The sequence below is a fragment of the Pinus tabuliformis genome, chromosome 7 (assembly GCF_031772625.1).
Source record: "Pinus tabuliformis cultivar Carrire ecotype Pingquan chromosome 7, CPIR1, whole genome shotgun sequence".
NCBI classification, from domain to species: Eukaryota; Viridiplantae; Streptophyta; class Pinopsida; order Pinales; family Pinaceae; genus Pinus; species Pinus tabuliformis.
Window position 1 is genome coordinate 165,775,971 of NC_142293.1, and position 12,949 is coordinate 165,788,919.

A 12,949-nucleotide genomic window follows, 5' to 3' on the forward strand; every position below is an offset into this window, starting at 1 on the left:
TCATAGAAGGAGGTCTGCAAATGAGAGACTTGGCAGCTCAAAATATGGCTCTAGGTTCAAAAATTTTGTGGAATATTGTGGCAGGGAAAATAAGCTGGAGCAAAAAAGTACTGTGGAAGAAATACTACCAAGGTAAACGTCTGAGATGTCTGGAACTTCCACCAAAAAATTCCAAAGGTTCCCCTATTTCCAAGCTATGTAACGCAGCCCTGGAGAACTTCATTACCAACCTCTACTGGATCCCAGGCAATGGGAAGAAAATTAGAATATGGAAAGATCAGATTCTTGGAGATCAACCTCTACACCAGAAAGAAGGTCTGGCAAATATTAAACTATGGCTGCAATCTAACAATAAAGAAACCCTTTGGGACATTTCCAACTGGACGGAGGATGCTGACAGAAGATGGGACAGCTGGAACCTAGGAGAGGTTCCACAACATTTGCATACAGAAGCTTCTTTACTGTTAGACAATCTGCAAGGGAAATCTCCTCTGTCTGCTTCAGCCAAGGACAAAAGAGGGTGGGGCTCCCATACAGGTACCTACTCAGCAGCTGAAGGATACAAAAGATTGATAGCTGTTCAGAACGTTCCCCCAGATCCATCGCCATGGAAATTCATATGGAGCTTCCCTTCTCTTCCAAAAATCGACTTCTTCAGCTGGACGCTTGCCCATAACAGTGTGCTAACAGGAGACAACCTGAGAAAACGGGGAATGGAAGGGCCATCTAGATGCCCTTTATGTATTTCAGAGGAAGAATCAGCTGATCACCTGATGTTGTTGTGCCCCTTTGCCAAGACAGTCTGGAAGGGGGTTCTGAGTTCACTGGCGAACAAGTTTGAGCTGCCAAGTAATGTGTCAAATCTCCTCCATGAGTGGGCCAAGCTATCACCCTTTTGCCTCAATAAAAAAAAAAATCTGTTAAAAACTGCTTGGATGTGGACCCCTAAATTCACATGCTGGAAGTTATGGCTGGAAAGGAATAACAGAATTTTTAGAGGAGAAATCTGCACAGCAAACAGCGTAATTTCCAAAATTAAAGCTATAATGGGAGAAACGATGGATGTCAAGCCAGCCTTAAGGAATGAAGCAAAGCTCGACAGTGAGGAAGAGCTCTGGCTGAAAGAATTTGGCCCTAAAAATCAATCCATCACTACTTCCCCAGCCTTTTGCCATGCAATGTGGGAAATTCGTCTAGAAGAACAGGAATTTCTAAAGTGGAGATCGGCCCTAGATGACCACTGTCTATTCTTTGACGGGGCCTCTAAAGGCAATCCAGGTGCTGCGGGTGGAGGAGGAGTTCTTCTAAAACCTGATGGCACCTGTTTATTCAGGTTTCACTGGGGTTTAGGCATCGAAACTAACAATAGAGCAGAGGCTCTAGCTTTATGGCAGGGGCTGACTCTCGCTCTCATCTGGAATATTCAATCCCTGACAGTCTTTGGAGACTCTCGGATTATCATTCAAGCTATGAATTCACATTCAAATCCATTGCAAATTCATTTGGACCATACTCTCAAGAAAATTAGACCCTTAGTGGCTAAAATTCGGAAAATATCCTTCTACCACATTCTGAGGCAGCTAAATTCTGAGGCAGATTCGGAAGCAAATCTTGGCTCTGGCAAAAGTCAAAGAACTCTTTCAGTCAATTCGGTTGATTCTCTCTGTAGTATCCCTTAATAGGCTTTTCCAGACTACTGTTCTTGAAGTTATGGGATCAGATTTTGTGACAACAATCGATTTGCTGTTCTGTTCTGGTTTCCAGGTTCAAACTCACCATTCTCCTAGGGCAGGCAATCAAGGAAATCAGTTACCCTGGTCTCTCTGTTTCTGGCAGTCTATAAGCCTCTGTCTCCAGCAGAATTCTGAACTGTCATGGACGATGCGTGACTGCTTGGTCAATTCTACGGTACAGGTGAGATATTGGAAGTATTAAAAGTATATCCTTTTGATTCCCAAATCCAATGTTGGAAAAAGCCTTGAATGGCAGCATTATTCGGGGCCCTCCTCTGTCTCAGTCCACAAATGCGCAGAGTCTGTTAGCAACTCTTTCCTCTCCAGACTATTGTTTACCTTCAGAAAGAGGATCCGGCAACAGCTTGCTCCACCCCATCGGTTCCCGCCCGGACCTCTGCAAAGGGAACGCTGAATCAAGTAAGTGCTTGCCATTCTATTCAGCGAGCCTAATAAAGCCTTGGATTAATCAGTCATAGACAGCTAGTTATCGCCCAAGGAAACGCATCACTATTCTACAGATTGTCCAGAGGAAATCATGTATTGATGTCTAAAAAGGGAAGTCGACAAACAATTGAAGAAACTATGATCCGTTCGTTCTTCTGGCAATCGACTCAGTGGTCAGCGTATTACACTCCAGGTCCAAGCAGGTCAATTTATGAAACCGCACAGGGGCATCAAGTTTCAGGCTTTGATCGAGTGGCCCATCGCTTCATCACTGATGTCCAGATCTGATAGGCAGAGCCGCTGCGTTTTTTTTCCCCTTCAGAAGTTTATGAATCCAAGCTTGTCAATGGATTCGTCTTGAATAGAGATTTCGGCGGATCAAGAAATTTGAAATCCTAATTCAATGTAACCAGCACGCGGTAGCTTTTTTGCCGCCAAAGCAATAAAAACCATAACCGTTACAGTCAAAAAAAACAATAATAATAATATTAATCATAAAATATTAAGTGGACACTGAACTATTAGGATTGATTAATGATAAGAGGTGATTTTTCATCAACAATACTTGATTACCGAATGATGCAAGGTGATTTATTATCTTGAGACTTTCTAATTTTAGACTCTACATTTTCAGAATTTCTATTTTTAGAAATTCTATTTTTGGGACTTTCTATTTTTTAGAAATTCATCCCTGAGCTGCCAATTTTCAACAATACCTCTGTGGATTCGAGCTTTCTGTGAGACTACACTTCCATGGATCCGAGCAACCTGAGATATCATTTCTTCTGTATTTATGCGAGCTTCTTTCTCTATGGGGCATAGCATCTAAAGACAGACATGTGTCATCTTGTGACCAGACTTGTTGAATAATTTATGGACAGAGTTATGGCAGAATTTGGACTATAAATGGAGGGCTGACTTGGCACATGGATCAATGGTTAGTTTCACTTGGATATCTCTTGATGCCAAAGATTCTATAAGGAAAGGATTGATGAGTTTTCCCCTTGTGGGTTTTGCCCTGGCCTTTGGCCTAATTTCTAGTGTCTCTTGTTTTTTTGTGCATTGTACTTGTATAATTGCTTGATGACTTAATGAATGAAATAATGGCTAAAAGAAAAATATAAATAAACCATCACAAGTAATTATCATGTTAAGAAATTATATCATGCATTTGAACTTCAACAGATCTAAGGGTGTTAAGTCCACCAATGCTTCTGTGATGAAAGATGAAGCATAAGTTTTCTTCTCTATAATTTAAATAAAAATATATTGAGGAACCAAAATGACAATGATTAGTTATATAAAATCCTCTTACAATTTTATGATCTTTTTTATCTTCTGTTCTGTTGGAGATGGTGGAACATAAGCGGCAGCATCAATTATTGCCTGTCATCACAGAGGCCTATCTTATCAAAAGACTACATGAAAAATCTGCCAAGGCACAACCTTACGTAGAAGGGTACAGTGAGTCTAGTGTAGCAATGAGAAGAAGCAGTAGAATGAGCTTTACAAGTTGCTAAAATGTAAAAACATGAAAAATATATAATTCTAAATCACGCCATAAAGAAAAGCATATGCAACATACAAGACCTGAAGTTTTCCCAAAGCATCCTCAATATTGCCCCTGCAATTTAACACTATTGTCAATCAATCAGATATATTCCTATAAATTAGTGAACAAAGTCCAAAAGATGAACAATAATTTACTTAATAGACATCAGAATCTAAGGGCATCTATTTACTTTTGGGTCCGACTTTTGGTGGATGACATAACAATTTCTCCATCCTTGTTTATTCGATTCTTTTCCTGTTTCACATTATAAGAAAATTCAGTATAGTGTTCACATGTTATAAATGCGACACATCCCAGAAGAGACATCAAAATAATTTAATAATGCATGTTTCTATAAATCAAACAAAATCATTATAGTAGACAGAAGTAGCTGATTCCTACATATGAAAACTTCAACAGACCATTTGCAATATTCTTTCTCTAATTCGCAGGGGAAGCCAACCAGCAGCCATAACATTGAATCGCATATCAACCTTGGTGTTCACTGGAAAATTCAGTATAAGTATAAGATAACCTCTACAATGTCTTAACTTCTAAGAGTAGCAAAAATGAGAAGATTTCACAAGCAGTATACCCATCCAAACTAGTTTCTGCAACTAAGAAGACTTGGAGGGTACTCGACCTTTGCTTCCAAGTACAGGAAAAAGAAAGAAAAAAAGCACAAAGAGTCTGCTCGGATATCTAACGATTTTAAAAGCATGTCAAGAAAACATCTTTTATAATGTCAAGGAACAATGGTTCAGGTCTCATTTTTCTTTCTGAAGTACAAAGCTTACTAATAACAAGCATATTTAGCATAAGACATTAGTTTTAGCTCTTAGGATGTTACAATTCTACATAACAGTTTTATGTGATTCTGTAAACCACATAAATTAACATACCATAGTATTATTGATACTGCATAATCAAAGTGTCAGTATACTGGAGCAATGTCTGCCATAGATGTTAAGAGACAAATGCATTGTAGTTAAAGTTCTGCACTAAATCAGTTATTCGACCTTGAAAAGATACAATCGAGCTTACAACTTCTGACAAGATTATTTGTTGCTACCTGTGAATTATATCTATATCTTAAAGGTTTGATGCTAATAATTACTAAAGGAATTGATGTCAAACTATGTAAACACACACAATCACATTAAGGAAAGGCATCCATGCACATAAGAGTTACTCTAACATCATTAAGTCATTTCATCATGTTTATTGCATGCAATCCTGCCACAAAAACTATATGCTGAAAGAGTAAAAAGCTCCAAGACCTTCAATAATCTCTTAAATATGAATGAATATTGACAGATATTACCTCAAAAACTCTTTTTTAAATCCCAATTGACTCATTCACTTCTAAGGTATTTACCAGGAAACACAAAAGCATACCTTTATTGACATTTTGTCCTCCAGGTCCTCCACTTCTTGCAAAGCCAACTGTCACGTGCTCTGCAAGATGCATATGTTATGACCTCTTTTAGTTTCTTATGCATTAAGAGTTACAAAGACCTGCATGTATACAACACTTTCCATGTGAATGAACATATATATTTGCAAAATATCACATAATCCTCCTTGAGGCTCTTCTTTCAACTGAAAACTGATTTCAGCAAATAATTTCACAGAAAACATTCAAGGATGACTATAATAAGGATTCAAAACAGACTGACTAGAACCCACAAATCTAGACAACATGGTAGCATACTACAGTAGTTTCCAGATGGTGGTCAATCAAATTGGTTAAGCCTTGAGATAAAGTTGAAGCCAAATTGGTTCATGTTTCTCATCAACAGGTTATTTTCGACAACCTCAAGTGTTATGAGAGTCCTGACATATTGTCCAAGACTCTCTCCCAAGGTTACAAAACCAGGCCTCTTAAGCATAGACTACCCCCTAATTACACAGACAAGTAGTGTATTGGCTCCTTCTTAGTGGTTGGTGGTACAGCACGGACATCTTGTAATGTCCCCAAATTTTGGATTACTAGGCGAGGTGGTTAGGAGGGTTTTCTAGAACTTGTGTCACCCTGGTCATAGGAGCAGGTTTACTCCATTGGTGGGCCCAGAGGGTTTTAGAGGAGTTTTATGGGTCCGAATGGGATCGCTTACCATATTTCATCATTGAGATCAATTCTGCACTGTTTGCTCTTGGTTCTGATGTGTTCCGACGATTTCCGTAAAATGGCGTTAATGACAGACATATTTTAATTATTTATGCTTAAGGTGTTGTTTCAGGTTGATTACTTGGAAAAACACCTTACTATAATAGCTCGTTGGAATTGGGGTGAAAAGATCTACAGGTCAGAATGATAAAAAGGGGCTTTGGGTGGCCAGTGTGACCACAGAGACGAATTAAGCATTTTCCAGCATTAAAAGTGACTTTAATTAGTTTATAAAAGTCACTTTATTAAATAAAGAAAGGAAAAGTGCTTTTAAATATTTAATTGGAGGAAAAAGGTATGTGAGTGATTAAAAAACAAAAAGAAAAGATAAAAAGGGAAGGTGAAGGTGAAAAGACAACCCTAAATAAGGAAAATGAGGAGACTCTCCTCATTCGTGCATTGTGTGAGTTTGAAGAGAGAGCTCTTGGAGAGAGTTGGAAGAGAACGCTGAGGGCTTTGGAACCCTAGCTGCCATAGCAGACTTTGGTGTTGCAATGAGACCCCCTAATCTGGATGTGAGAGTGAAACCACTCAGATTTCACCAGAGAGCTTCAATGGAGAACGAAATGTTTGAGAAATAATGAGGTATTCTAGTGTTATCAATTGATTTTAGAAGCTTAATTGGTATTTTCTATATTCCCTTTGCAGGTGGAGGAAATGTTTGAAACTTGAGACCTGGGAAACAAATTCCATGACCAAATAGAGGTTGAGTTTGTGGTTTATAGTGGTTGTTCATTTCGTGGCAACAGATAGAGGGCATCAGTTGCACAATTCACATCTTCTGGAAGGAAACTCGAACACCCAGTCACAGCGATTCCTTATTTTATTGCATGGACGATTCCCTGGTTGCTTGAGACTGCATATTGGTTGTGAAACTGAGGATAATGTCCGTGCAGCATACCCAGAAGCTTAACCAGGCTTATCATTAAAATCCTGGGCTGCATATTATTTAGAGGAGGGAGCATATGCGCTGTAGGAGGTAATACAAAGCTACAGGCAAGCCATGTCACATGTTTGGGGCATAAAATCATTTCTTAAGAGGCCGCAACTCCTTTCTGAGCATAACCATGAATTCTGGAGCATTATAGAGACAGTCAAAGGATTATTCCTCACTGCTGTAACCTCATTTAGGACACTTTGTACTTTCTCAAGGCATAGTTGAAGAGGATTGTTGATTATAAGAAGGGAACAATGTTTCTAAGTCAAGCAGAATTATTTGCCAAAAAATTTGAAAATTATAACAAAACATTTACAAAGGTGATAGAGCACATGGAAGCATGGGTGTCATCAAATACAGTAAATAGAAAATGGAATAGCAAATCCAAATATGAAAAGGTAGTCAAGGACCAGGAAGCAAGGAATGAAGATTAAAACCATGACCAAACCTTCCAGAACGAACTGAGAAAAGTCACACATTGAAAATGAAATTATCACAAATTCACTCCAACAGGTTGAAATGAGAGTTTGGGATGGAAGGGAATCAGAAATTGTTACAGACTGCCTATCGTCACATAGTGAGATTGTTGAATTAGATGATGGGTACAAAGAAAATCATGAGGCTACAACAGTTGATGATGATTCCCAAGAGGTGTGCAAAGATGATAACGCACATGTGGTCGACGATGCAAACTCAGTCCCATTTAGTTGATGAGGTAAATGCTGCTCACAAACCTACTTGTGCATATAACTTGGAAACCCAATTGAAGATGAAGGCAAACAAGATTAAGGCAGCCACGAAAAAATATGATGATGCACTGGTATTGGTGACAGATTATTGTTGGAGAAGTGCAGTGACACATGACAGTTTAGGAGGAGAGCCTTCACTTGCAGATTTTCAGACCCTCAAAGAGGTATTGGTAGAGATGAAATCTAACTACCTACACCTCCTTTCAGACAGAGATCACCTACTCATGCTTGCTAAGATATATCATGAGGCGCTAGTAGAAAAAGAGGAGGAAGTCGACAAGCTTACTTATGAGCTTGAGATTTCCCAGGAGTCCTTGAAAAGCACTCAAATGGCCCTTCAAGAATCAGAGTTGCAGGTCGAGCATGCCTTGTACAGAGTTGCATTGTGTACATTCTTCTAGGGCAACCATCACCAAAGAGGATGTTTGGGCCACTCATGATTTGATAGTGGAGCACACAGAGCATCTAGATGAACAAGCACTTGTAGAGAGGTATGTTCCAGAGGTTTCTGATTATACACCCATGGGATGTGGATACAGATATATTTCAGATGAGGATACGTGCATTTGGGATCCAGGTTCGGTTGACACGAGTGGAGTGGATACTGGAGATCCCGGTTGGCATTGGGATCCAGGTGGAGTTTTCAATCAGTTACCAGGTGTGAAGGATGACTATGGCGTTGACAGGGTGATTGACCCAGTGATGAAGCATTCACGTTCCTTCATACTTCCATCAAAGTTATGATCAACACTAGTGGCTGGTTGGTGTCATGCAGGATATGCAAACTTTGGGAGATGTCTTGGCAAATCATTCATACATGGAGTGGCAGGGTGGTCAACATGCCCCGACGAGAGTTATTCAGATGGGATGGCAATTGTATGCCACCAGATAGAGCAGTATATGAGGATGATGTTCTTCCATTGATGTATTGGGCACAGGAGCCACCGAGGATCAGCACAACAATGACATCCCCATTAGCATGTGAGAAGTCATACCTCTCAGGTCTACCAGGACAGAGGAGATATGGCTCACATCATGGTGGGTCCACTAGCAGGATGGCAAAGAAATTGGCACAAGCAGGATATCAGACGATACAGGGTGCATTAGTAGCAGGCGGGGATAGCCAGTGGGGTACAAGTATATGATATAGTGTGTATGGGTATGCAAAGGAGTGCGGTGATGCATGGTTTTATGTAGTCGTGTATGGTGTTGCACAATGGAATCTTAGAGCATTGCTTTTGGGGAGACAGATTGATTGAGACATCGGGCATACCAATGGGCCTGGCTTAACCAGGATTGATGAGTGGATGGATGAGCGTCAGGGAGCATTGCATTCCTCAAAGTTTGATCTTCGATTGGAGCATCACCTAATTAGAGTCAAAGAGCAAGATACTCGCAAGACTACCCATGGGTATCCATATGGGTTCTTGATCACGCCTTTGAGATTGACCCATGCATCGGTCACTTTCCAATCCGGCAAACTATTGCAAAGGCTTTTGTTGTTGTTCTTTGATGCTCTCATCACATATAGCAGGACACACAAGGGTCACCTAAGATAGTTGGGTGAGACACAGTGCATCATGGACAGGATAACGACTTCCCAACTGAGGCATATGGTAGGAGCGTGAGTTGACAGATACATGATTAGGGATGGTGTGACCCACTGCAGAGGCAACATATGTCCCGCCCCTGAGTACACACTTAGGGAGATGATCAAGAGAGAGTTGCATGACACACCTTCGGTAGGACATTTTGAGGCATTGTACGAGCATGGGGCACAGTGGATGGTAGGCCTCTTTTACAGGAAGGCATGTGGGCTCTAGGAAATAATTGGGTACATCACCAAGAGACAGGATAGCATAGTCTAATGTGTGATTAGGCAGGAGCAGGGCAGTTTAGCGTGCACCAGATTGATTCATGATACATGGTTTCCATCTATTGGTTGCATACAAGGATTAGTGATGGGGCACAAATGGGCGCCAACAGTTAGCAGTGCTTCATCGCAGCAGTTAGTTATGATCAGAGTGGCGCAGCGGCAACATGGCAATTTCCTTTTGGGATTAGCATGGGACCCTAGCATTACAACACTTGACAGCTCAACCACCATTATGGGTGAGTTGGTCTTTACAGGGGAAGATCACTCAGATCTTCCATTGGACTTCAATTTGGCGGAGGGTCATTTCACTTCTCTGTGATTCATTGGGGGTATCAAAGGTGGTAGTGGTTAGTTCCTGTGGGTGAGGATCCTTTTTAGTAAGTTTTGGAAGGTACTTTTGGAAGTTCACTCGTGAGGTGCACGAGATTGGTTTTCTGGTAGAGCAACTTCTTGAGGAGTTGGTTGGACTTTCACATTATCAAGACGCTCTACTTATTAGCAGTAATCAGAGGACCTCTAGTGTTTGTTCCTTCATGGTGAGTGAGTGGAGCGAGAGATGCTTCATGATGACTAGAATGGTTTGGGACCCTGGTATTCATTTGGATCAACTTGTGGAGCGACAACATGCGATGACATTGCTTGAGGGAAACCAATTTTAGGGAGGGGGGACTATGATGTCCCCAAATTTTGGATTACTAGGTGAGGTGGTTAGGAGGGTTTTCCAGAGCTTGTGTCACCCTAGTCATAGGAGCAAGATTACTCCATTGGTAGGCTCAGATGGTTTTAGAGGAGTTTTATGGCTCCGATTGGGATCGCTTACCATATTTCATCATTGAGATCAATTCCGCACGATTTGTTGTTAGTTTCGTTGCATTCCAACAATTTCTGTAAAATAGCGTTAATAATAGACATATGTTAATTATTTATTTATCAGAGTGAAAAGATCTACAAGGCAGAATGATAAAAAGGAGCTTTGGGTGGCCAATGTGACGACAAAGGCGAATTAAGCATTTTCTAACATTAAAAGTGACTTTAATTAGTTTATAAAGGTCACTTTATTAAATAAAGAAAGGAAAAGTGCTTTTAAATATTTAATTAGAGGGAAAAAGTAAATGAGTTATAAAAAAACAAAAAGAAAAGAAAAAGGGGAAGGTGAAGGTGAAAAGACAACCCTAAACTCATTAAATAAAGAAAATGAGGAGACTCTCCTCATTTGTGCATTGTGTGAGTTTGAAGAGAGAGCGCTTGGAGAGAGTTGGAAGAAAAAGTTGAGGAATTTGGAACCCTAGTTGCCATAGCATACTTCGGTGTTGCAACGAGACCCCCTAGTCTGGATGTGAGAGTGAAATCACTCAGATTTCACCGTAGAGCTTCAATGGAGAACGAAATGTCTGAGAAATAACGAGGTATTCTAGTGTTATTAGTTGATTTTAGAAGCTTAATTGGTATTTTCTATATTCCCTTTGCAGGTGGAGGAAATGCTTGAAACTTGAGCCCTGGGAAACGAATTCCATGACCAAATAGAGGCTGAGTTTGTGGTTTATAGTGGTTGTTCATTTCGTGGCAGCAGATAGAGGGCATCAGTAGCTCAATTCACATCTTCTGGAAGGCAACTCGAACACCCAGTTACAGCTATTCCTTATTTTATTGCATGGATGAGTTCCCTGGTTGCTTGGGACTACATATTGGTTGTGAAACTGAGGATAATGGTCATGGAGCATACTCAGAAGCTTAACCAGGCCTATCAAATAAATTCTGGGCTGCATATTATTTAGAGGAGGGAGCGTATGCGCTGTAGGAGGTAATACAAAGCTACAGGCAAGTCGTGTCACATGTTTGTGGCATCAAATAATTTCTCAAGAGGCTGCGTCCCCTTTCTGAGCATAACCACGAATTCTGGAGCATTATAGAGACAGTCAAAAGATTATTCCTCACTGCTGTAACCTCATTTAGGAGACTGTCTACCATCTCAAGGCATAGTTGAAGAGGATTGTTGATGTCAAAGACCCTTGTGCAAGGTGAACCTGTGTAGCCATTTCTGGACCAACATGTAATTTCTGAGCAGTGTCCCCATTATTGAATGCTGAAACGATGTGCTTCAGGGGCTGACATGTATAGTTGAGCATATTTCAGGGCTGTCAACAATTGCCAGAATTACGCTGAAACTGAGAAGTTCTGTAGCTGCAGTTTGTGCAAGGACGTGTCTGAACCAAGACTAGAGACCAAATCGGGTTGAATATCAGCCCATCTTGCTCGCTGATTGAACATGGAAGTTGTTGGTGCAATTTGCATATGACTGCGACGAGTTTTAGAGTTAATAACACTGCTGGACATGGCCAATTAAAGGCTAATATGTATGGTTGTTTTCCCTGAAAGGAACTGATAAGTTGGAGACATCTTTGCTGAAGCTACATTACCAGGTTCCTCTAGTCCATTGTTTTTCCAATGTATTTGCACAGTAATGAAATAAGAGGACTGCCATGGCTATTTGCGTTGTGATGAAGTCAATGTACCAGTATTTATAAATTTCCGAGCTGTCATAAAAAATATGGAGATGTGTTTTGGTAAATTTTTGGGTTCATATAAAGTAGAGAACACATTGTCCAGCAAACAAAATTAAAAGATACACCTATAGCAGTTACACCTACAGCAGTTTGCATGTGACATATTTGACAAAATTTCTAACTGAAATATTCACTAAAAAAACTCAGAAATTTGTGGTCAATTGGGTAGTTTCCTTGTTTGGAATCTTACACATCTTCATCTTCTTCTACTTCCACCTCTGTTTTCAACATTTTAACAAGGGCTTCCTCTTCCCCCTCTCATTTTGAATCCAATTATGGTGATGAGTAGTCCTTTATAATGGTTTATCTATGCTTATGTTTTTGGTTACTTCTCTCATTCAATAATTTAGTTTATTTTACATTTATATTTTAGCTTCTTGGACTTGCTTTGGCACTCCCACAGTTTGTCACTAATAGATTGTACTTTTGAGTCCCGGTGATCTCCTTTTTATGGTAATCAAAAGAAATTAATCATATTATCTCTTATATTATGCCGAAAGCTACGTTGAACTAGACCTTATCAAAGGCCTGCCAGACAAGATCATCTTGCAATATGAAGCCATCAAATGGACTCAGTTTCTGGATTATGAAAAAGACAAATGAAATTGAAATTTATATTAATGTTCACTAAAGACCCAAATAGGTCAAAGGAACTAGGATATATAACCACCAATAATGGCCATGTATAAGAGGGGCACACAAGAAAGCTTCCCTAAAAGGAAAACTGAGAGCTAAAAAAGTAGCATGAAGTGAAGGATTATACTGAAAAAGTAAACCCTATAAAGTGAAGGAGAGGCAGTAAAGAAAGGTAACTTTGAAATAACGTTCAACTGCAAAAAGAGGGAGGAGGAAGATAGCCCTGCTCATCATCCCAATCCATGGTGCAAAAGTCAATGCCATGTGTCTGCTGAATAATGTCCC

General features: G+C 40.1%; 1 protein-coding gene across 7 annotated transcripts in view; it reads right to left on the reverse strand.

Annotated features, from left to right (window-relative positions):
- Nucleotides 1–12,949, reverse strand: part of LOC149246351 (uncharacterized) — a 240,733-nt gene that overhangs the window by 153,331 nt on the left and 74,453 nt on the right. For all 7 annotated transcript variants that reach the window (XM_089457880.1, XM_089457879.1, XM_089457877.1 and 4 more), the window contains 5 exons: nucleotides 5,131–5,190; nucleotides 4,155–4,237; nucleotides 3,923–3,987; nucleotides 3,771–3,804; nucleotides 3,496–3,566 (listed from right to left, as the gene is read on the reverse strand). In XM_089457880.1, coding sequence (XP_089314006.1) covers nucleotides 3,496–3,566; nucleotides 3,771–3,804; nucleotides 3,923–3,987; nucleotides 4,155–4,237; nucleotides 5,131–5,190 — 313 coding nt within the window. The remainder of the gene's footprint in view (nucleotides 1–3,495; nucleotides 3,567–3,770; nucleotides 3,805–3,922; nucleotides 3,988–4,154; nucleotides 4,238–5,130; nucleotides 5,191–12,949) is intronic.